We start from the raw sequence: 22,035 nt of genomic DNA, 5'->3' as shown, positions 1-22,035 counted from the left end.
TTGGTGCAATTCATGCTCCAGAGTAGTGCAAATTCTGGAAGTAAAGATGTGCTGGTTAGGTGGATTAGCCATGTTAAATTGTCCCTTTGTATTCCAAGATGTTCAAGTTAGATGGATTAGCCATGGTAAACGTGTGGAGTTATGGGGGATAGGGCAGGGGAGAAGGCTAGGATAAGATACTTTTTAAATACTAATCAGGCATTGAAATTCATCTCAAGGCCATGCGATTATTTAAAATAAATAATTTTCCTAACTGTGGTGAGATGTTTTGGAACCCTTCTCTTCAAGAGGGAATAGTGGCACTAAAGTGCTAGGAAGTTAGATCGCTATCTTGAATAATTTATAATTTTGATTTATTTTGTCAAATTGAGCCGCCATCTCTGAGGAGGTCGAATAAATCCATATTATGTTAAAATTGACAGAGTTCCCTCCAGGATTTGACCCCAGCATCTCGATAAACTTTGCAGTGCAGGACTATGGGGGTGCTGCATTGTCAGATGAGAAATGAAATCATGGGCCACAACGTCCTGTTCTGGTAAATGCTAAAAAATTCAATAGAACCACCAAAAAGAAAAAAAAAGAAAACGATTGTCAGTGTTCTGGCTAGCACTTTTCTTTAAGCGAGCAAAAATAACAGTTAATTGCTCATTCAAGTCTTGTTGGTGGTGGGAACTTTTGCACACAAAACGGCTGCTTCACCTCTCCGTACAATAAAGACCCCTCTTCAAATTGATTCACTGCACACAAATGGTTTTGAGTAATGTTTGGGAGGAATAATAATAAACAGCTATGTGCGGGGGGGGGGGTGGATTTTTTTGGACATAGGCTGTAAAGACAGGCTTGGAGGAAACATTCTTTTCATGTATTGTGCTTTCTCGTATTTGCTCTTCAAACATTCTGTTGCAACCATTTTTTCAGTAGCTAAATGTGGAATTTATAATGATAACAGAGTGGAATTAAAACTAATAGATACAGATTTTGCTTAAAACACCAGCACTCAGATGTTGTGTCAGAGGAATTTGACAATCTTTTAGCTGAATGGGTGTGATATAAATGCATATAAAAAGAGGCTGGGGAAGGAAGCAAACTTATGAATTCTTTGCATCTACACGGAGAATTGGAATAAGGATTAATTTGGAAAAAAAAACTTTACAAGCTGAAGCAAGACAAGGAAATGACTCAGTGGAAATATGACTAGTTCTCTATATAATTTTGCCTAATTATAATCAGAACATGTTAAAAGTTCATTTTCTCAATTGTATAATGTACGGGGAATTGCAGTATTAAGAGGTTACATCTCATAGATTCATAAAATCATTTTGTGCAGAAGAGGTCCTTCAGCCCATTGAGTCCACGCCAACACATTAGAAACACCTAAACTCCCACTTAATCCCATCTGCCAGTGCTTGGCCCTTTAAGTGAATTCAATTTAAAAATGTTCCCTGCTTACTGCATCTGTCCTGAAGACAGTAACTTCACTGATAGCGTGCTTGGATGTCCATTCTTCAAAGCAGGTCCTGAACAGTGAGTGTTCAATGGGCTAATCCTTTTCAGGAGAATAGCAATTGGGCTGGATTTTAAAACTTATCTGACAGTCCCACATTTCACTTTGCAGCTTAGGGTGCTGCATCATAACGAGGAATATGTGACCGAGCCCTAATTTTCTTTTACTTCTTTTATCACGCTCCCGAGACCCAGCTTCATCTCATCACAGTGCGCCATCAAGCAAAGGCTCAACGCCAAGCAGGGATCGCACTGCGGATCTGGGCCACTTGGTTAACACAAAGCCAACTGGCCTTCAGATTGTTTTTATTCAGCACAAATAGTAAGGAGGAACTGTTAAGACTACAAGATAGAGAGAGTAAGGCATGAAAATACTCTGGCGGATTGGGGGGGGAGAAAATAACAAATTAGTTCATTACAACTGTCAAAATGTTCACACTTCTCACCTCACAAAACATGTATAAGGAAAGGAGCGTTAATCCAATGTTATAGACCACTAGTATTCCCCTAGAAGATAAAGGTGCTTTGTTCTGCATGTACTTTGGTCCAGCCCAAACCACGAAGAGGTACAGGAGACTAAGTATAAAAGTAGGGGGATACTTATCTAGAAGAAAAAAACCCTCAACTCTGGAATCTGGAATAAGAGAGAAATGAATGTGAGAACAAGCTCTTTGAGAACAAAACTGCTTTCAATTTGCAAGTATATACACAGTAAATAATAAATAGAGTTTAATTCCAGTCAGCTTTGAGATGATACACAATGCAGTACAAATCAGGTACGGTTTGACTTGTTTACGATACGTAGAAAATATGCATGTTATTATCTTTCTCAAGAATTGTGAAACCGTGTGGAAAAATGTACAACCCAAATTAATACAAATGTTCATTCTCATCCATCTCTCCCCACCCATACAGCATCTGCTGATTGCATTACAAAATGAACACACTGTGAGTGAAATCATCGCAAATGAAATTACATTTTTAAAATTGCTTTTTGCATTTTGCTCATAACGGATTGAAAATTTGCCATTATCTAAGCTACAAACTGAATAAACCTTAATTCCCCGGCATTAAGCAAATTGTTATGGTTCAGTGCACTGCTAAGCACAGTGAATCAACAAGTTGTTCATGTTCACTACCAGCCAGCTGAACAGGAAGCTTTCAGATAGAGACAGAATGCCACATTGATAGGCTATCTGAAATAAAGGAGGAAGCACAGGAGCTACTGTGCAACACTTTCTGATAAGCTGCCTTGTATCATCCAAAAGGTTCCAACATGAATACTCTGGTGGCAATACTGGGTGAAGCTACCCACGCTGGTAACATCAAGCTGGGATCAATCTGTCTCTTTCTCCCGAGGTCGCTTTCTGTTTTTTTTTGCCCATCATGTTGCTTTGCACACAACTGTTTATGTTGCAAAGTGAGCCTTTGTTTAAAGCAGATGGCAAAGATACCTGACTGGATGTGGAATAAGGTATTCTCCTTTCTCTACAGATGGTCAGATTTCTGCAGTTACCAATCATGAATGAAACTGGAGGGAAGTATGAGTCTTTAGCGTCTGTTAAGACACTTAAATAACGGCTCCAAAAAAAAATCACTAACAATCCATCCTTGCACAACTTTTCAAACATGCAGTGAAAAGGTGTCAAATAAAACAGAATGAGTGATGAGAGGAAGAGGAAGGAGTGAAATGTCACAAAGTTATTAATCAAGTGAATGAAAATGCTGATATTAGCCAACCCCCCTTCGCACATCCATAAGTTAGAATGTGTAGGCTAACTAAATACCATGGTAGATGCTTCTATCCTACACACTTCTATTTCATTCTCTTTAATGAGACCTTCTCTTTAGCCTCAATTGCCTTTTGCCATTTCAGGATTTTCAACCAGCATTTTCCAGCCCTTCCACCAGTGGGATCTTCCAGTCCTGCCGAAAGTGACCACACTCCACCCCTGCACCCCAAGAACAACACAGATGGTCATTGACTTTGACCGGAACAGAACATCCCACCAGTGGCCAATAGCGAGTCTCTCCACCTTGCCAGGGAGAGGGACAGAGATCCTGGCCAATATTGAATTTAGGATTTGTGTCCCACTTAAAAGAAAAGCCCAGGGTCATGGTGCCTTGTTGGTCTGTGTATGACAAAATAGTAGGGAACAGTTAAATCCATTCAGAGAGTACAGGGCCAGAAATCTACCATAAAGCAGTTTGGAAATAAATTAAAGTCTGGCATTTACGTAACATCTTTTATAACCTCAGGTTATCTACAAGCAATGAAATAACTTTGAACTGCAATCACTATTGTATGGTAGGAAACAGAAATAGCACTGAGAGTCAAAAAGAGATACTTAAATGATATAAGAACAGACTCAGCAGGTCTGGCAGCATCTATTGAAAAAGAAACAGAATTCGCGTTTCAAGTCCATATGACTTCTCTTCAGAGCTAAAGGGAACTAGAAATGTGATGGGTTTTATATTGTTCAAGAGAGGGGTGGAGCAAAATAGAAGGTCAGTATGGGAGCTCAGGAGCAATTTGACAAAGATATCATAGCCACAAGGCAACAGAATTGTTAACTACAGTTTTAAAGGCTAAGGCAGGTGTTAATAGTGGTATAAAGGTCAGACAGCAGAATATATCAATAGCAGGACAAGGGTCAGCACTCTCTGAAAGCAAAACATTTGAATAAGTTACAGACAGACTCCGTGGGGAAAAGGGGTTGAGAATAAAGTATATCAAGACGGTTCATGGTTCATGGTGTGAAGTTGTTGAACTCAATGTTAAATCCCACAAGACTGTAAAGTGTCAGCGAAGCATAAGGTGCCGCTCCTCCAGTTTACACCGGGCTTCACTGGGACATGGTTGTAGGACAGGAAAAAAATGTGGTGCGTGGGAGCAAAATGGTGAATTGAAATGGCAAGCGGCAGGGAGGTCACTAAAACCCTAAATGAAATACCATCAGCGGCAGAAACACAATCAAATACAGATGGCTGCACGAGTGGTCAGAGGTGGTTTGTTCAGTTTGCAACCTCCCCTGGAAGTGTGCATGTGGGGATTTCACTTCTGAAAGATCTACTTTGCTAAGGAAGAAGTTGCTGACAAAATATTGGTAGAAGCAGAGATGGTGATGGACGCGGTGGAAGTAGATAGGGAAGGATGGCCCGTGCTCGGTGTGGACCTGGCCCAGATGGCTTGCATCTCTCATTGCTAACTAAAAAGGCCTGTCATAATCTTCTCTTGATATAGAGGAGGTCCCAGAGGATTAAAGGGTGGCAAACAGAATCACTGAATCATGGAATTGTCTTGCACAAAAGGAAGCCATTTACCCATTCATGCCTCTGTCAATTTTCTCAACAAGCAATCCATTTAGTTCCACCCCCACCACCTCCCCCTCCCACCACCAGCTCCCCCCCCACCCCGCCTTTCCTCAAAACTAAGCAAATATTCAGTTCTTTTTTGAAAGTTACTATTGAACATGCTTCTAATGTCCTTTCAGACTGTGCACTCCAGATCACAACAACTTGCTCTGTTAAAAATAAATTCTCCACACCTCACCCTCGGATTCTTTTGTCAAATTGGTGACCTCTGGTTAAAAGTCTGACCAGATCGCCACTGGAAACTGTTGCACCTTCTTTATCTTATCTTCTTCATTTTGAACATGTGAACTAAATCTCCCCTTAACACTCTCAGCTCTGAGGCTAATAATGCCAGCTTTCTGGTCTCACCATTAACTGAAGTCTCATATCCCTGGTATCATTCTGGTAAATCTCCTGAGCACACTCTCCTTGACATCCTTTTTAAAGTATAGTATTCAGAGCAGAACATAATCCTCCAGCTAGGGCCGAACCAGCGACTTATGAAAAGTTAAAAAGATTTCTCTTTTGGTGCCTAACCAGCCTTCCTTTGACTATCCTTTTTACTATTTATATGTTCATAAAAGATATCCATTTATACTACTCAGTGAGTCTATTTTCATGCATTCCCTTTGCACCTCTTATTTCCTTCTTCAGTTCCCCTCTGCAGCTTGAGCCTGGCATTTATCATAAGCCTTCTTTCACTATCTTGTTTTAAACTTTGTGGAATGCATCGATGCCAAGTTGGCTGAATGACAAGAAACAGTAGCGCTAAAAGTTTGTTTTCTCAAACTGGAGGAAGATAGATAGTGGGGTTTCCCAGGATTTGGGACCTGGAGCACTGTTTTTCCCGATATATATTAATGGCTCAGATTTGGGTTTACTGGGCACAATTTCAAAATGTGCAGATGATACAAAACTTGCAAGTATAATGAACCATGAGGAGGATTGTGATAGACTTCAAGAGAACATGGGTTAGGGAGATGGGCAAGCTTATGGTAGATGCAAATTGCGCAGAAGTGTGAAGTGATACATTTTGTTCGGAAGAGAGGAGAGAGGCAATATAAATAAAGAGTATAATTATAAAGGGGTCATACAGAGAGAAAGATACAGGGGTATATGTGCACAAGTCATTGAAGGAGGCAGGTCAGGTCGAGCAAGTAGTTAAAAAAGCATACAGGATCCAGAACATTTTAAATAGAAGCACAGAGTACAAAAGCGAGGAATTTACGTTGAACGCCTATTAAACCCTGACTCAGCCCCGACCGGTGACTTGTGTTCAATTCTGGGCACCACATTTTAGGAATGACGTGAAGGCTTAAGAGACGGTGCAGAAAAAATTTACGAGAATGGTTCTAGGAATGAAGGATTTTAGTTACATGGATAAACTGGGGAAGATGAAATTCATCACCTCAGAAAAGGTTGAGATAATATGGAGATGTTCAAAATCATAAGGTGTCTAGGTTGTTCCTAATAGCAGACGAGTCAAGAACCTGAGAACACAGATTTAAAGTGAGTGATCAAAGAATCACGAGTGACCTAAAACAGAACTTCTCTTAACGCAGCGAGTGGTTAGGATTTGGAATGCACTACCTGAGAATGTGGTGGAGGCAAATTTGATCGTGGCTATCAAATGGGAATTGAGTAAGAAGCTGAACAGAAATATTCACAGAGCCACTGGGATCCTGCTTCTGCTGGCAATATCAATGGCATCACCTATTTCTGTTCCTCGTTCTGACCATCTGCTGCTGAAACTCTGCATGTCTCTGTAACCTCTACATGGTGGCACAGTGGTTAGCACTGCTGCCTCACAGTGCCAGGGACCCAGGTTCAATTCTGGCTTCAGGTCACAGTCTGTGTGGAGTTCATACATTTTCCCCATTGTCTGCATCGGTTTCCTCCGGGTGCTCTGGTTTCCTCCCACAGTCCAAAGATGTGCAGGTCAGATTGATTGGCCATGATAAATTGCCCCTTAGGGTCAGGTGGGATTAGGAGAGTAAATATGCGGGGTTACGGGGATAGGACTGGGTGGGATTGTTGTCAATGTAGGCTCAATGAACCAAATGGCCTCCTTCTGCACTGTAGATTCTATGATACTCAACTATTCCAATCCCTCCTGCTCTGCCTTCCAAACTTCACTTGCAAACTTTGTACACATCTGATCCTCTGTTGCTTGTACCCCACTTCACACCAAATCCTGTTCATACATTACCTTTGCTTTAAAATTCCCATCCTATCTTTCAAATCCTTCCATGACCTCACCTTTGTCTACCTCAGTAACCTCTGCCAGCCCTACAAGCCCCTAAGATCTCTCCAATTCTGACCTTCTGAGCATCCCCAATTTTTATTGTTCCAGTGGTAGTGGCTTCAGCGGCCCAGATGCAAAACTCTGGAACTTCCCCACTAAACCTCTCTGCCTCTGCTTCTTTAAAACATACCTTGTCACTTGCCCTTATGTGACGATTTTAGTTGGTAACGCTCTTGTGAAGGATCCTGGTATATTTTACTATGTTAAAGGCATTATAAAAATGCAAGATGTTGAGTCAAACATAGTGTGATATCTCTTTTAGGCTCACATTGGCAACATGGATTATACTGGCACTAATACTACATGAAAGTTAAATCAGACCCTGAATTACTGAGGGTGCAAGGTGGGAAATGTAGTGCCAAAGTGCAACCTATTATAATACAACTTGATGCTGGATTTACATATTCAAAGCAGAATGGATTTTATGCCAAAATATTGGTCAAGTATGTGTATCTGGCTCTGGTATGGCTATAATTTCTTGCTGGAAGTCACTCTTTATACCATCTAAACTGCACGATCAAGATCCTGTCAGGTCTCACATAAAAACCAGCCTCTGTAAATTACACCACCTATGTGACCATGCAAAGAAATCTAAAGGGATTGTGCGCTTAAAGAAATTGCCTGCACACTCAAAAAAAAAAATTACAGGAAACGCTGGCCACTATCCAAGCTCTCTGGTAAATATATCAAATCAATCTACTGAGTACCCACCCTTCCTAAACTGGGATTCAGCTGAATCTTTCTTCATCAGTAACCAGCAAATGGAATCTGCTCAAGGGATCCATTCTGAAAGGTACTTAAAATCCAATTTAAATACTGATGTGGCTGAATTGTGTGAATGTTGAAAGGCTCGGTGAAGAATATAGTGAACAGCTGCTTGTTCTTTAGGATGTCTTTGGTGGGGTTGGGGGGTGGGGGAGTGGTGATTAGTGGGAGTGGGGAAACAGAAACGACGAAGGAAGAAATTATAGTTGCAAGAAAGGAGGAAATTGCAGTTTCAAAAAGTACCATCAAAGCTGCACTGGGTGATTGGCAAATTGTGGGACATGGGTTCAGCTCTATTCTGCAACCTTCGGGTATATAACCAGAGGAATAAAGCACAAATCCCAGGAGGTAACAATGAATCTATGCGCGTCACTGATGTGGACACACCTAGAATGCTGTGTACAACTCTGTTTACCGCACTATTGGCGGAGATTTTCACAGAATGGAGGGAAAGCAAAACAGACAACCAAACTGATAACTACCTAAAGCACTGAAAATCATGGGCTTATTTACTCTGGAGAAGAGACGGCTCATGGCTCACATTATTCAAGTTATCCTGAGGAAACAGATTGTTTTTATTCATTTGTGGGACACGGGTATTGCTGGCTGGCTGGCCTTTGCGAAGATGGTAGTGAGCTGTCTTCTTGAAACACTGCAGTCCACGTGCTATGGGTTGATAAACTGAACCCCGATATATTTGAATTTGTTACGAACATTGGAACTTGGAGATCCAAACGAGGTTCAAGCTTAGGAAAAAGTACAAGATAGATTGAACAGGTTCATGCAAAGGGTGCAGAATGTGTGGAACAAACCCAAGAGGGAGATAGATAGCACAAAACATTTAAGACAGAATTGCGTAGATATTTGAGTGCTTGAAAGGTATTTGTTTTTGATGCTGGTCAGATGGATCACTGAGTCTTTTTTCTCCTACAGTTTCCAAATTAATTTGATGAGCTAATCAGTGAGTGAAGCAATAGTGAATTGAAGCCCAATTTTACTGTCAGAGTTCAATGAACTGTGCACCATAGAAACATAGAACCCAATGTTACTTAAAACGTCCATGTATGAGAGGCATATGGAGTGAGCGGGAGGAGATCAAGGGGATAGAGGAAAGGAGGAGCTTACAGAAAGATTGAAAAGAAAAAAGATTAGAAGAAATAGAAAGGTATATGGCAATTAATATGAAGGAGATGTACACCAATATATAGGCAAACAAATCGAAGGAGGGGATGAGAAGAGTGAGCAGACAGAGAGGGAACACGAAAGATTCCAGAGTTATATGCAGGCAAAGAAACAGTTACAGAAAGAGGGTTATTTTTAACCATGACATCAATTATTTATTTCTGTTTGGCTATAGTGAAAGAATATGCAGGCTGTGTTAGAACATGTAGACTGAAAACCTTTCGTGCAGGAGCCTCACAATCACTTTGTCAAAGCCTGACATGCGTCTAACCTTTAGCTGGAAGCTATAAAAGGAAGCTAGACAACACCTACACATTTCCTTACAACCACAGGAGAGGGGAAGTTGGCCACATGGCTGCATTATGGGTTCTATTATATTAGACAACCTGCTCCCTTCCTTTATTTCTGCAGGATTATTGCATGTCACATCAGTCAGTCACTAATCTACATCAATTCTACTCATCAAAGAATCTGAATAGTCCAAATTTCTTCAGCTATTATTTCTTGCTATTAAAGCAACATTCCATGACAGTGCATTGGAGGATTTTGGAATTGTGCGCGCGTGTGTGTGTGTGGTTTGTGTGCGTGTGTGTGGGGGGTGGTGGGCACCAGTTGAAGGTCACAGACCTCTAATATTTCCCAGGCACATTATAAAACAACTAAGCGGGCAGCAAACAGAGAATGGCTGTTTATCTGCACAGAACAGTCATTCCAAATGACTGAACAGTACACCAAGCCCCTACCAATGGAAAGCACAAACTGGCAGAGCACTGAGCAAGGGCACTGTCATGTGAGAAGGCAGAGACAGCGTGAGTTTCACCCAGCTTTCTGAAAGAGGCAACCAGATTGAGACGATTAACTTATTAAAAATACAGCTAAAGTAACATAGAGTAAATTAGCAGTTTTAACCCTTTTCATCATAAATTGATAGAAACACTAGCCGGATTAAAAGGAGTTGGAACTTTATTCCATCTTTATTTTAGTTTCACAGCTCTTTTATTTTTATTTCTGCAAGTGAGGGAGTTAAGGGACTGGTCATGTCGCCCATTAGACCAAAATGCAACTCTGAAGTAATGCTTCCATAAATGGAGATAATGGTATAAAGAGGCCAGTGTTTATGTGACAGAGGATTATTGTAAATTATGTTAGCATATTTCATTTCAGCATCCACTTTACAATAGGAAAAGCTGCTCTCTGACCTCTTAAGCTGCTGTCTTTGCAAGGTTTCATCTAAAAATGTGGAGCTTTTTCACCTAACGTTTTTTCATTACTTTATTCCAAAAAAAGCCCTAAGACAATGAGTATTGTTTAGGTTGAGACGTGGATAGTTTCGAGGTCATCTGTTTCAGCGAGACATATACTGCAACTATTCAACTCTTCAATCTGTGGTTTCAGCGAATTTGCACAGCTGTTACACTCTGGTAACTAAACACAAATGTTTCTTTCTTTACACTTGCTCTGCAGTTTTTTTTTGACCCTTTTAGCTTATTCGGCACATGCCTGTAGAACAAAACAGCAGGTCATGAATCGAAAAAATCTATACAGTGCCCAAAGCATAAGCATTTTAAAACAAAAATGTATTTTCATTGAAAAGATAACAGGGCAGCAGGTATCATATGAAGTGTGCAATTATGAGGCTAAAACTTGAATCAAAAACTCCAGGGGTAATAAATCACAAGTGCTGAGAGCTCAGAGGTAATAAAAAATAATCACAGCACCAGAATGTGGAATAACTATCAGAAATGTTGGTAATGTAGAGCCGTCACCTATGAGAACCCCACCTGAGATTAATCTAACATCTAAAATAACACTTCAAAAATATTCTGTATGCATTTTAATTCTAAACTGGAGATGACTACAATTGAATTATTATAACAACACTTTCAGATGTCTTTAAGTGTTGCTTTTTGAACAGTGTTGCCAGGTCAACACAACACAATTGAATACGTATTGAAGCAAACAGGGAAATGCAATTTGAAGTTACAAGGTAGACTATAATAGGCACTGAAAAGATAAATGTTTCTCTTCTACCCTGACTTGTATTTTGATCAGTGTAATGTCATCATTGGTTAAAGCATGACTTGATCTCGTAAGACTCTAAATGAGTGTGAATCAATAATGTGGGCCTAAGGCCAATATGAGCATAAAGTCTCACAGCAAGGCATCAAAAGCTATACAGCACCCCGCCAAAACAAAAACGTCTCTTATCCTGAAAGTGGTGGTTCTGTTGGGGAACACTCCTCCAATACATAGTCTCAAGAGACCATAGTTTAAGTATGAGTATCATGGACATGCAGACTGTGTGATTCTAAAGCTGCTGACAAATTCTCTAACTCTGGTTTCTCTTGATCCCAAACAAATGCACTTTCCACATGGCAAGTTACTGAATAAAAAAACGGGAATGTAGAGATCACTGCGCTGTCACAGTGCAAAAAAAGGCCCTTTGGCTTATTTTGTCTGTGCAGACTCTCCAAATGAGCAATTCACCTCGTGCAATTTCTCCACCTTCTCCCTATAACCTTACACGTTCTTCTTTAACATAATAATCTAATTCCCTCTTGAATTACATGACTGAAGTTCCTCAACCTTGGCCATTGTTGTGAATCTTTTCTGTACTCTCTCTGATGCCTTCACATTCTTCCTAAAGTGCAGCACACATAAGTGTACATACTATCCCAGTGGAAGTCAAACCAGTGCTTTATGCAAGTTCAACATCGGCTCTTTGCTCTTGGACTCTATGCCGCCATTAATAGCTCCTAGGATACTGTAAGCTTTATCAACTGCTCTCTCAGCCTGTCACATTTAATGACATACACATACACATCTTGATCCTTCTATTCCTGCAGCCTCTTTAGAATTGTATTCCTTATTTTATATTGTATCTCCATGTTCTTTCTGCAAAAATGAATCACTTCATACTTTTCTGCATTAAATTTCCTCTGCCACTTGTCTACCCATTCCACCAATCTATATCTATTTGAAGTTTTACATTATCATCCTCACAGTTCAGTGCTCCTGAGTTTCGTTTCATCTGCAAAGTTTGAAATTTTGCATGTACATGATGGCCTAGGTCATTCATATCAGTAAGAGCAAGGTTCTCAATAATGACTCTTGGAGATCTCCACTACAAACCTTCCTTCAGTCCAAAACACATCCATTAACCACTACTGTCACTGAGCTAATTTTGTATCTACGTTGCTACTGTCTATTTTATGCAATGAGTTAAAACTTTTCTCAAGTCTCTTTGGCACTGTATCAAATATCTTTTGGAAGTCCATGTACATCACAACAACAGCATTAGCCTCATCAACCTTCTCTGTTACCTCTTCAAAAAATTCCAGCAAATTGTTTGAACATGATTTGCCCTTAACAAATCCATGCTGGTTTTACTTAATTAATCTATACTTACTCAAGGGGTTATTAATTTTGTCTCATTGCTTCTAGAAGCATCCCCAAAGCTCAAGTGAAACTGGACAACGGGAAGACCACTTGGGGAATTTTAATGGACCGCCCTCTCATCCTAGTGCCTATAAATTCACTAGCGGGAGGCTGTAAAACTCTGCCCAATGTGGAAGAGCTGCAGCCAAAAGGAAGAGAGGGCCCTGATCTACACCACCCAAATAATTGAAAACTGACACCAAAATCTAAGGCTGACGTAAGGATTCAGAACACAGCCTCATAAGAACATAAGAAATAAGAGCAGGAGTAGGCCATCCAGCCCTTCGAGCCTGCCCCGCCATTCAATAAGATCATGGCTGATCTGTCGTGGCTCAGTTCCACTTTCCCGCCCTCTCCCCATAACCCTTAATCCCCTCTCTCATCAAGAACCCATCAACCCGCTTCTTAAAAATATTTAGCGAGGCAGCCTCCACCACTTCAACGGGCAGAGAATTCCAGAGATTCACCACCCTTTGAGTGAAGAAGTTCCTCCTCAACTCCGTTCTAAACCGCCTCCCCTTTATCTTGAGGCTGTGCCCCCTAGTCCTACTGTCTTTTTTGAGCGGGAAGAGTCTCTCCACCTCTATCCTATCCATCCCATTCATCATCTTATACGTCTCAATGAGATCTCCCCTCATTCTTCTAAACTCTAATGAGTACAAGCCCAGTTTATTCAGCCTCTCCTCATAGCTCAATCCCCTCAACTCCGGTATCAGCCTAGTAAACCTCCTCTGCACTCCCTCCAGGGCTAAAATATCCTTGCGCAGGTGCGGCGCCCAAAACTGCACACAGTACTCCAGCTGCGGCCTCACCAATGCCCTATACAGCTGCATCTGGACTGTTATATTTAGAACTGAACTTTGTGATAATGAAGAAGGAATGGAGAAGGGAAACAAGGATGATGGATGGTCAAAACTATGAAGAGAAACCTTGAAATTCTCAGAATGCTTGTCTGCTGAATAAAGACTTTGAGAGAATATTATCGAGCTATTTAAAAACTATCAAGGGAATGGATATCATGCAAAAAGGAAAGAGACATGAGGCAATGAGGTCAGGAATAACGAAGGGGTGCAAATTCAAACTGAGGAAGGGTTTGTGAATTGTGGAACAGGTTTCCGAAAGAGATAGGGGAAACTGATTCCCTCCACTCCGTCAAGAAGATCCTCAGTGAAGTTCTGGGAATATGGGTGAATGTAGCATATGGAGGATAAATGATTCCAAACCACAGCCAATGAGTCTGCAATTTTCTAATATTTGCTTTATTGCCCAGGAGGAGTCATAGAGGAAATTTTTTAACCAAGGAATTGCTGAATGACTCTGTTTGCTTTTTAAACCTCTGCCACGCTGGGTTGTGTGCGGGAGAACCAGGCTCAGGGTCAGGTTGGAGTAAGGGGGACACTTAAACCAGGTTCACTGCTGCTGATTTGTTATACTGAATCAAAATAAAATTGTCATTTTATTGGAGACAACCAGTTGCCCAGCCTTTACGCTACAGATAAAGGGGTCTGTGTGTCATGAGGAAATCATAAGAACATAAGAAATAGGAGCAGGACTAGCCCCTCGAGCCTGCCCCGCCATTCAATAAGATCATGGCTGATCCGAAGTGGATCAGTTCCACTTTCCCGCTTTCTCCCCATAACCCTTAATTCCCTTGCCTACCAAAAACCTATCTACCCGCGTCTTAAATATATTTAGCGAGGTAGCCTCCACCACTTCAACTGGCAGAGAATTCCAGAGACTCACCACCCTTTGAGTGAAGAAGTTCCTCCTCAACTCCGTTCTAAACTGCCCCCCCCCCTTATCTTGAGGCTATGCCCTCTAGTCCTACTGTCCTTTCTGAGCGGGAAGAACCTCTCCACCTCTACCCTATCCATCCCCTTCATCATCTTATACGTCTCAATAAGATCCCCCCTTCATCCTTCTAAACTCCAACGAGTACAAGCCCAGTCTATTCAGCCTCTCTTCATAGCTCAACCCCCTGAATTCCGGTATCAGCCTAGTGAACCTCCTCTGCACTCCCTCCAAGGCCAAAATATCCTTGCGCAAGTGCGGCGACCAAAACTGCACACAGTACTCCAGCTGCGGCCTCACCAGTGCCCTGTACAGTTGCAGCAAGACCCCCCTGCTTTTATATTCAATCCCCCTCGCTATGAAGGCCAGCATCCCATTTGCCTTCCTGATCATCTGCTGCATCTGTAGGCTGGGTTTTTGCGACTCATGCACAAGGACCCCCAGATCCCTCTGCACCGTAGCATGCTGCAGCTTTTCGCCCTTTAAATAGTAGTCCCTCCTACTATTATTCCTGCCAAAGTGGATAACCTCACACTTGCCAACATTGTATTCCATCTGCCAGGTCCTCGACCACTCGCTTAGCCTATCTAGATCCCTCTGCAGACTTTCTACACCCTCTGCACAATTTGCTTTTCCAGTTATCTGTGTGTCATCAGCAAATTTCGACACCCTACACTCAGCTCCCTCCTCCAGATCATCTATATAAATGGTAAATAGCTGAGGCCCCAGAACCGATCCCTGCGGCACTCCACTAGTCACCAACTGCCAATCCGAATAGCACCCATTGACACCTACTCTCTGCCTCCTATTTGACAGCCAATCCTCTATCCACACTAACACCCCAACTCCATGCCCCCTAACCTTATGTAACAACCTTTTGTGCGGCACCTTATCAAACGCCTTCTGAAAATCGAGAAACACCACATCCACCGGTTCCCCTCCATCCACCGCACTAGACACATCCTCATAGAACTCCAATAAATTCGTCAGACACGACTTCCCCTTAACGAATCCGTGCTGCGCTTGCTCTATCAAACAATTTTTCTCAAGGTGCCTCGCTATTTCTTCTTTGATGACAGATTCAATCCATCCACTTTCTGGAAGTTTATAACGCTTTCCAGTAAAAACGATTTGGTTTTCAGCATTTCTGGGTGCTGTTAATTCCCCTCAGTATGGCCAGACAAACTTCCATTGTTTTTCTTTCTAATTTACCGGCACCATTCGTTATTTGTTTATCTGAGGGTATTGTGATTACAATGAAGTGAGTCCCGACATCTGGATAAGCCAAGAATTCAGAATGTGAAAATAAAAGATCTGAAATCATGGGTTATATTGAATGTTAAAATTAAATTAGTTAATAAGTTCTGACAAAAGATCGTCAACCTGAAACTTTTGATCTCTTTCTCGCTCCACAGATGCTATCTGATGTGCAAAATGTTTCCAGCACCTTCTGTTTTTTGTTTTATAGAACAGAATCCCTACAGTACAATGGCAGGCCATTTGGTCGACCACAATCCCACCCAATCCCTACTCCCATATCTCCACACATTTACCCTGCTAATCCCCCTGACACTAGGGTCAATTTAGCACGGCCAATCGATATAACCCGCATGTCTTTGGACTCTGGGAGGAAACCGGAGCACCTGGAGGAAACCCACGCAGACACGGGGAGAATGTGCAAACTCCAACCAGACAGTGACCCAAGGCCAGAATTGAACCTAGCTTCCTGGCGCTGTGAAGCAGCAGTGCTAACCATTGTGCCACCATGCCAGACCAAAAAGTTCTGCTCTTTGTCATCACAAAGAACGCCTGCCTACTTTCATCTTCACAACATCACCTGTTTGCAGCCTCTACCTTGGCCCATCTGCTACTGAAGTTATCATCCACAGACTCAACTATCCCAATGTCTCATTGGTGGCATCCATACTGTAAAAATCATCTCATTCAAAATTCCGCTGCCCTTACCGTCTCCTGTGGGAAGTCCTTTTCATTTGTTCATTGACTTATATTAGTGCCCACTCCAACTTTAAAATTCCCATTAGTGTGTTTAAATTCTATGATTCCGTCATGGCCTCTCCTCCTCTTATCCCTGTAACATGCTCTAGCCCAACACCTCCCCTTTCAAACTCCTGATTCACTTACCATCCTCTATCCATTCCACCCCGATTGGTGGCCCTACTTTTGGAGGCCTAGGCCTAATGCTCCTGAATCATAGAAAAGTTACAGAAGACTAGAAGGCCATTCAGACCATCAAGCCTATGCTGACTCTCTGCAAGACCAATTTAGCCAACCCTTCTCCCCTGCCCTCTCACTATTTCCCCTGCAAATGTTTTCCCTTCAAGTGATCATCTAAAGAATTCCCTTTTGAAAGCCATGTCTGAATCTGACTCCACAATTCCCTCCCTAATCCCCTCCATTTCTACATACCCTCTTGAACCCTTCAGGAGCTTTTTACGAATCCTCATTTTGATCAAGCTTTGGGCCACTCATCCTAATGCTTCCTTGTTTGACTTGCCATTCATTTAACTGAAGCGCCTTGTGACGTTTCTTCTGTATTATAGTTCATCAAACAGAGCAAGCTATGAATGGAGCAATTGGAAAATTTGGAAACTTTTGTTTTTTCAGTTATATGGGTCAAGGCTCAACCTGACAGCAATAAAAAGAGGAGTGAGAGTCCCTCTCGCTCATGCTTGGAATCTGTGTAGCCGTTCAGGCTGAGGCAGTTTTGACTTTGTGCTGACACAGGGGACAAGGAAATGCCATAAGTGTTAAATCAGCCTTGTTCCTCTCCAACAAATAAACCATGCAGAACTACTGGCTTCAAAACCAATGTTTCAGTACCAAGTTGGCAAAACCAAGCATATAGTGCATTTCTTAAACAACCATTCAAAAGAATCCTGCCTTCAGGAAAGCAGTAACAATATTGCATTAGATCTTGTGATCAATGTGCCAAGCCTTCATTCAGTCTTTCCAATTGCTCCAAATCCAGTCAAAAAATCCAGAAGTGGTATTTTTCACGATCCAGGGAGAGACAGAAATATAGCAGAGGGAGTTAAGGCGATGGCGGGGGACAGAGATATGGAGGATAATTTTCATCTTCGCTGCTTGGCCAGTAAAATGGCAAAGTAGATTATCATTCTGTTATCGAGTTCTCGCAACTTTGATTTTTGGAAGGTTCCATTAAGGGTAGCCAAACCCATGCACCAATGTACTGCCCAAACAGGTAGCAATTACAGGAAAACACAGTGCAATGGCAGACCTCCAAGGCTTTCAAGGAGGCAAAAAAATTGAAAACAAGGATGAAGGTCTTACCCAGGACAGGCTGTGTAAGCAGGACAGAATTTCTTTTGGGGAACCCAGATGTTCGGAGGTTTGGCTCCACAGATTTCAGCAGTATTGTTTTGAGGGAGGATCATGTCTCTGACATTAGCCCAACTATTAGAATTGTCTTCCAGTCAGGCAAGCAGCACTCCAGAGGAGGCCGCAGCTTCAGGCTATTGGAAACGTGCGACATGGTGAAGGTCCAGTCCCTGACTCTGGAGGTTGGAAGGCAGTGGTAGACTAATTGAGGGAGGGGAGGTTTGGGGGAACCAGGAAGGTGGGGTGGGGAGGAGCAGGGGGAAGATCGTAGACTATTCTCCATAAGCAGTGCCTTCGAAACCAAAGAATATCCACCAAAATAAATGTTGCAAGAATAGGCAATGGGGCAGGGATTGGAATGGTGAGTGAATGTCTTACAGAATGAATGAGGCACTGCTGGCAAGGATGACTGGACCAAGAACTCTCTATGACATAAAACACAGGCAACTGAAAAAAGAGAAATACTAAAAGCTGTAAATCTCTTAAAATGTGAGGATGTACAGAGATCCTTAAGGTTCTCAAACAACAAATAGGAGTAATGAATGGATACTCGAAAGACTGATACACATGAGGACTATGACTGCCAAATTCTAAAATAGGACATTCCAGTCCAACCGACAGTCTAGAAGTGTTATTTTTCATGAACCAGGGAGAGACAGAAATATAGGTGAGAAGGTAAGAGCAGGGGGTCAGAAATATAGAGGATAATTTTCATCTTTGTTGCTTGGCCAGTAAAATGGTGAAGTGGATCATCCATCTGAAATGGAGAGGGCTCAGATACCAGCTAAGTAAGATGATGGTGCTGGAAGAAACAAGAAGTTAAAGACAAGGAGGAAGTCTGAAGCAAAATGATGGCTGGATAACATAAGGAAATAAAAATGGAAAGTTCAGCAAATACACTATATCTGTGGATTGACAAGTAGCATTTTGGTTACAGAGCTGAAAAGCTAAGCTGTCTTTTCTCCTTTCAGATGCTAATAGAATAGCTGACTGCTTTCATCTTGAATGGCCAGAATGTATTGCTTTATTTGGTTTTTATCCAGACCACCTTGTTGGGGAGATACCAGAGTAGTAATCCAGAAACTCAGACTAATGTTTAGGGGACTTGGGTTCAAATCCCACCATGGCAATGGTGGAATTTAAAGTAATTAATAAAACCTGGAACTGAAAGTTGGCTTTAGTGATGGTGGCCGTGAAACTGTCAATAATATTTATGAAACTTGTCATTAAAAACCCACTTGCTTCTAATGTCCTCTGGGAAAGGAAATCTACGGTCCTTATCCTGTCTGGTCTACATATTTGACTCCAGGCCCACACAGCACCATGACTGACTCTTAACCACCCTCTGTACAGGCCTCGCAGGCCACTCAGTTCATTAGCAATTACAGATGGGCAACAAATGCTAGTCTTCGCAGCAATGCACACAATCCACGAAGGAATAAATAAAACAAAAAACTGTATAAGTAACTGGATGGGAATGTCAACTAGGGAAGCAGTATCAATGGCATATGAAAACAACATTGGCAATCCATGTCATTTATGGATTTAATGCTTGAAGAGAGCATTAGCTACTTCAATGGTGTCATAATCCATGCAATGCATCTGCAGCTACCATGGTGCATTACTTGGCCTTCACTTGTGGCCAAGTTATTATGACTTTGCAAAATTCAGCAGCCAATTTAGTGCAACTCTGGGTACAGTAATGGATTTTTATCCAATGTACGCTGAATTGGAAATCATCTTTTAACTCTCTCCCAAGAATTCAGAAAATCTAAATCCAATTAGATAAAGCTTTCTGAGGCTTTGGACGAGAATCTCTGGCCGCTCCTCACTTTTTCTCAGCAGCTGGAAGTGGTGCACTGTTCGCTGGCGGTGGGTTCCTCTGCTCCCACTATGGGAATTGCCATTAAAGTCACCTCACACAGCTGGGAATCCCACGGCATGTGGCGTGCAGCCAATGGGACCAGAAAGTCCCACTGGTGTGGACTGGCCAGAAAATTCTGGCGTTTAAAAGTGGTTTCTACTCTCTGAATGTAGCTCCAGCTCTCTTACCCCAAACGTTTCCTTGAGGGACTGGCATTAATCATTACAACCAGGCGACTTGTAACTTTGTTCTGTTAGGGCGTTAAGAAGAATGGGGGCAGGGCAAAGGCAATGGGAGAGGGGCCAAAAATTACGGAAAAGATGAAAACTTGAAAAATCAAAGCAGAGTCTGAAAAACCAAAACGGACAAAAATATGGTGTCATGCCAAATATGAATGAAATAAAAAATCCTGGAAACTCTCGCTGTGATTTATCAGCATTTAGTGGTCTGCACAGATTGGACAGGGAGAAACTGTTGCCTCTCATGAAAGGAACGAGAATAAGAGGGGACAGATTTAAAATAATATTCAAAAGAAGCAAAAGCAACATGAAGAAAAACTTTTTCACATAACAATTGATTAGGGTCTGGATTCACTGCCTGTGAGTGCAGTAGAGGCAGGTCCAATCGAAGCATGCAAAAGAACATTAGAATGTTAAATGAAAAGGAAGAACGTGCAGGGTTGCAGGGAGGTGGCAGGGGAATGGCACAGAGTGAGTTAATTTGGGGAACCAGTGCACACAAGATGGGCCAAATGGCCTCCCTCTGTGCTCTAACAATCCTGTAATTTGCAAACCCCTGAATGTTAAAAGTTCAACGGTTCTTTTAATTCTCTTGGTGGATTTGCACATATACACAGAAAGCCTACAAAATTAATAAAAGCCAAGCCGCAGACAAGACTTTGATGAGAAGTTGGAAAATTTAATCCGGACAGACAAAAGGGCAATTTTGGCAGAGTTTAGACAACTTAGGCTTTAAAGAGCATTCTTCACTGAATTATTCACAATAAGGAGACTAAAGATCCTCTTGATGGAAATTTATTTCTGTTAGTGGGAAAATAAGAGATCCATAAGACAGCACCTGATCAGTGCACATGTTTTTTTTCCACTCGACAAAGGTGGTAAACAGCAGAAAATAAAATACAAAACACATGACTAAGAGGTAAACACTCTGCAACAGCTCCACAACTTCTTGTCGAACAAATCTTCAAACTGAAACATTAATTTTTAAGACACCACAATTGAAATTCCTACCACATGGAGGCAATTTTAATGGTCAGTAAGTCATTACTAAAGCAAAGAATAAAATAGTGGTTTCAGAGGTCAGCTGAGGATTTCTGAAGCTATTTGAACAATGGAGATCTTGGCGATGGACTGGGGTAAACACAGTAAGAAGTCTCACAACGCCAGGTTAAAGTCCAACAAGTTTATTTGGCAGCACAAACTTTCAGAGTGTCACCACTTCTTCAGGTGACTCACCTGAAGAAGGAGTGACACTCCGAAAGCTGTGCTACCTATTGAACCTTAACCTGGTGTTGTGGGACTTCTTACTGAACAATCAGGCACAGGGAAAAAAGGGTGCATGTAACAGCAAAACCAACTGGAAGACATGAGATGCCAAAAAAGAAAAGTAATATGAGCTGAGGAAACAGTGGCTTTTATAATCAACCTTGTGGAACTGAGCCCCAGTGGGCAAGATTTTTCAGCTGTCTCACTCCAAGACCAGAAATTCTCACCCAAGGTCAATGACCTTTGCATGATCCGCCAAATTTTCTTTCCCATGATTCCCACGGCGGGCAAGATGGGAAAATTCCGCCCAATATCTCTACTGATGTTGGTGACATCGTTTACCATCATTTATCAAAAAATATTCTATCAGTTTTTTCCATTACAGTCTTAGCTGTCATTATTCAATACATAGGGCAGTAAAATATCACACATTTGCCTCATCAAGCAAAAGCAGAACAATCTCAGCAACTGTGACAGCATCTGTGGGGAGAGAATAGAGCCAACATTTCAAGTCTAGATGATCCTGCCTCATTAAGCACGTGTCCTTATTCCAAAATCATTTTTGTTTTATACATAAACACAGCACAGTCTTGCTTAATATTCAGAACTGGCTTAACATGTCATGGTAGTAACTTTCTGCATGCACCCAAGGTAAGCAAAACTATTTCCTTGTCTCACGATGCTATAGTGCTAGAGAAGGAGATGGCAGTTTATTGTCAAGAAGCTCCACTGGAGTTTCTCCTCGAGACATTCCTCATATAGAAAGCAAGTGCACAAGAACCCAATGGTGCCACCCCATTAGTTACTCTTGTCACAATCTCATAATTCCCAAGAGGAGTATTTAGTCGTATACATCAGCAATTATATCAACTAGTAGATAATGTACAATATGGATCTCTGGATTACTAGTCCAGACTTTACCACTCTGCCACCATCTCCTCTCCCTAACCCTGCGCTGCATCCTCATG

At 41.8% G+C, this 22,035-nt stretch overlaps 1 protein-coding gene across 3 annotated transcripts in view; it reads right to left on the bottom strand.

The window, feature by feature from the left end:
- The window catches only part of elovl5 (ELOVL fatty acid elongase 5), a 101,686-nt gene that overhangs the window by 29,165 nt on the left and 50,486 nt on the right, over nucleotides 1-22,035 (bottom strand). For all 3 annotated transcript variants that reach the window (XM_080192027.1, XM_080192026.1, XM_080192028.1), the window contains exon 3: nucleotides 1,950-2,137. In XM_080192027.1, coding sequence (XP_080048153.1) covers nucleotides 1,950-2,137 — 188 coding nt within the window. The remainder of the gene's footprint in view (nucleotides 1-1,949; nucleotides 2,138-22,035) is intronic.

This window comes from Carcharhinus amblyrhynchos, chromosome 7 (genome assembly GCF_965287045.1).
Source record: "Carcharhinus amblyrhynchos chromosome 7, sCarAmb.v2.hapA, whole genome shotgun sequence".
NCBI lineage: Eukaryota > Metazoa > Chordata > Chondrichthyes > Carcharhiniformes > Carcharhinidae > Carcharhinus > Carcharhinus amblyrhynchos.
The sequence above is the reverse complement of the archived record's forward strand: the minus strand, read 5'-3'. Positions and strand labels throughout refer to the sequence as shown.